General features: G+C 41.3%; 1 protein-coding gene across 1 annotated transcript; it reads left to right on the forward strand.

The window, feature by feature from the left end:
• The first annotated feature begins 1,307 nt into the window (after window positions 1–1,307).
• On the forward strand, window positions 1,308–2,929 carry LOC109814076 (Octicosapeptide/Phox/Bem1p family protein). Its single transcript, XM_020378417.3, has one exon. The coding sequence runs from the start codon at window positions 1,384–1,386 to the stop codon at window positions 2,689–2,691; it is 1,308 nt and encodes a 435-aa protein (XP_020234006.1). The 5' UTR covers window positions 1,308–1,383; the 3' UTR covers window positions 2,692–2,929.
• The last annotated feature ends 348 nt before the right edge of the window (window positions 2,930–3,277 follow it).

The following is a 3,277-nucleotide window of genomic DNA, read 5'->3' on the forward strand; positions in this document are numbered from 1 at the left end:
TATTTTAGTCCTTATAATATACTCATTGTTTTCCTTCTTCTTTTTTACAGCTCATTGTTTTTTCCTTGTCACATGTGAATAGTTTGCTTTTAGTTCCTACTATTTTTTATTTTTAAAGGAGTAACTTAAAATGAACAAAATATTATCGAGACTAAAATGAAAAAAAAATAGATATATTACAAAAACTAAAATAAAATAATAAAGATAAAAATGAAAAAAAATACAAAGATCAAAATAAAAAAAATTAAAGGCTAAAAACAAAAATATCTAATTTTACAGAAATTTAAAAATTATTTAATCCTTATAAAAATATTTATAAATTGCTTATCAATAAAATGCTTACATCAAAGCGAAATTTGAAGTTACATCGAAAAAAATATTAATCTCAAATTCTTCTAATGAAAAATACTAACAACTTACTCTGCCACATTTTTTAAAATAGATTTTCTTTAATTGATTAAATTTTATTAACAAAAACATAAATCTTTTGTAAGTTACATATCCTATTTAATGACTCTTCCTTAATTTTATAATTTGTAATAAATTTTAATTAAAAAAAATGAATATGTTAAAAAGTGTGGGATTCAAACTGTATCGACTAAACCAACTTTTGATGGTACTAACCAGCAATATCATACGCAGGTTTCCTTACCCGGGAGCACAATTTGTGGATTTTAACTTGCACTCCTGCTAGCTGTATACCTAGTGTCCTAGTCAATTAAGTAGGTTTCACCCAATTAAGACGTTACATTGGTCATGCAGACACTACAAATTAGAAATCGAGTGATGATAGACATTACATTATTTTCCTTTATACGTTCCATTCACATCTAATATTTCTTTCTTTCTATTTTTTTATCATGTACATACACTTAATTTTATTTTTCACCAAGTGTTAGTTTTTTCTATGAAAATTTTCGCGAGTGTTAAATAATAAGGAAGTGCGGCCAGCAGTTATAAAGATAGTAGTATATTTGATCTGGACAAGATACAAGTAATTAATTTGACTAATAAGATGCCATTGCCAGCCTTACAAGGCACAAACATAAAGAATCAAGTTATAGGCTACTCCATCCCATCAACATTCTCACATTAGTCGAAATAAATAGTAGTAACGTATGTTTTTAAATTAATTTTTTTAAGATTCGAATATTTGTGTTTTATATGAAAACACATAAAAAAATGAATATTTCGAGAGTCCCTGGCAGTGGGGGAGTAATTTCCAAAAAATGATTAGGTAAAATTGATGAGTATGTAGTGTAGGCATGATAAAAAGAAGATATTTGAAAAAGGAAAGGATATATTAATAATAATAATATAATACCTGTGGCAAAGTGTGTGAAGCAAAGCATAATGGAAGGTTAAGCGAAGGAGAGAAGGAAGATGGAGAACTACTCATACCAATCGTACCCAGACTCAGGGGAGTCATCACCGCGTTCAAGAGAGATAGAATTCGAGAACCCACCGCCATGGGACGAGCAGAACCAAAACTACAAAGCAAAGTTCATGTGCAGCTACGGCGGCAAGATCCAGCCACGCACCCACGACAACCAGCTCTCCTACGTCGGAGGAGAGACCAAGATCCTGGCCGTCGACCGCACCGTCAAGTTCCCGGCCATGCTGGCCAAGCTCTCCGCCCTATGCGACGCCACTCCCCACGACACGCTCACCTTCAAGTACCAGCTCCCCGGCGAAGACCTCGACGCTCTCATCTCCGTCACCAACGACGACGACCTCGACCACATGATGCACGAGTACGACCGACTCTACCGCGCTCCCGCTAGACCCGCCCGCATGCGATTATTCCTCTTTCTCTCCGAAACTCCTCCTTCTCTCCCCGCCTCCGACCCCGTTAAGCCCAACAACGTCGACTTCCTCTTCGGTCTCGACAAATCCGCTGCTCCTCCTCCGCCGCCGCCGCTCAAATTCCACGATCAGCCGCCGGAGCCTCTGCCGCCGCCGCCGCTGCCGGAGTACAATTCGCGGTTGAATTTAAACCCTAACGTCGCGGTTTCGGATCCAAACGCGATTCAGAGGCAGTTGCAGCAGATGCAAATCGCGGAGAACGACCAAGCTGCTTACCGGAGGAAAAGCGAGGATAACTACCCCGCCGCCGGCGATTATTATATCCAGAAAGTACCGGAGAAGTTTCCTCCGACGAGTTTCCCGGCCTCCGCGCCGGGCTATTGGCCGGAGAAGCGTGTCTCCGGCGAGTCTTATCCGCCGGCGGTTTCCACCGGAGATGCGCCGGTTTACATGATTCCGGCGCCGGGGACGTTCTACCACACGCCGGTGGTGCGGCCGCCGGTTACGCAGGGGTACTACGCGGTGCAGCGAATGGCTTCTGATGGTTACCGTGAGGCGCCGGTGTACGGCGGCGTTCCGGCGCCTAAAACAGCGGTTGCGGCGAGTTTGATGGCGGCGCAGACTGTTAAGGCTCCCGCGTATACGGAAGGATTCGGTGTGGTGCGGCCAGGTGGGATAGCGGATAGTACGAGTGCTCCGTACGCACAGGTGGCGTACGATAGTGCGAGTGGGAGGCAGGTGTACTATACTGCGCCGGGTGGCGTTGTGCACGCCCCTCCGTACCAAGGGGTTTTTCCACCCGTCACCGCTGATATGAGACCGAGTGGGGCTTCGTTGGGCCAGGATGTTAAAGTTATAAGCAAGGTTACTCAAGGTTCAGTGTGATTACCCACCAAAGCCATAAATTAATTAATAATAACGCTTTACTGCTTCAGCGTGATTCAGATTATGGTATTTTTCTTCTTTTTTGTTACTTTCTTTTGTTTGTAATCCTATTTATGTAATAGGAATATTATTAGGTTTTAATTTTTCGCTTGCTATTTGTTGTACACAATGTCGATGATGCATGGTTATGCTATATTGCTATAATGCTATGGCTTCGTGTTTATTTCTTTCCGTGCTACTAATTTGTGTCTTGATAGTGTTTTTCTTTCTTTTATAATTCGGTTGGTTATCTTATGGGGTGTGTGGTTTGGTATCAGAACGCTTGTCCCGCAGAATTGGGACTTTGTGCTCTTTGCTTGTCAAACGGTGAATCATGTTCTTTCTTCTCCCGTTACCATCTTTAGCAATGTTGTTTGCTTTCTTGGTATGATATCCTTGGTTCTTTCTTGGGCTTCTTTTCGTGCCCCATTAATTTATTAAAAAAATATATGTGTGTACCTTGGATTAACGAAGAAACACTACTAATCATGCTTAAAGTAATGATCACTCCGATATCAAGGCTGGCCATTATTAAGCCACCATCTTT

The sequence above is a fragment of the Cajanus cajan genome, chromosome 1 (genome assembly GCF_000230855.2).
Source record: "Cajanus cajan strain Asha chromosome 1, NIPB_CcT2T_4, whole genome shotgun sequence".
NCBI classification, from domain to species: domain Eukaryota; kingdom Viridiplantae; phylum Streptophyta; class Magnoliopsida; order Fabales; family Fabaceae; genus Cajanus; species Cajanus cajan.

What these genes read in the sequence shown, in the direction of transcription:
- LOC109814076 (XM_020378417.3), top strand. Translation starts at nt 1,384, where the DNA reads ATGGAGAACTACTCATACCAATCGTACCCAGACTCAGGGGAGTCATCA.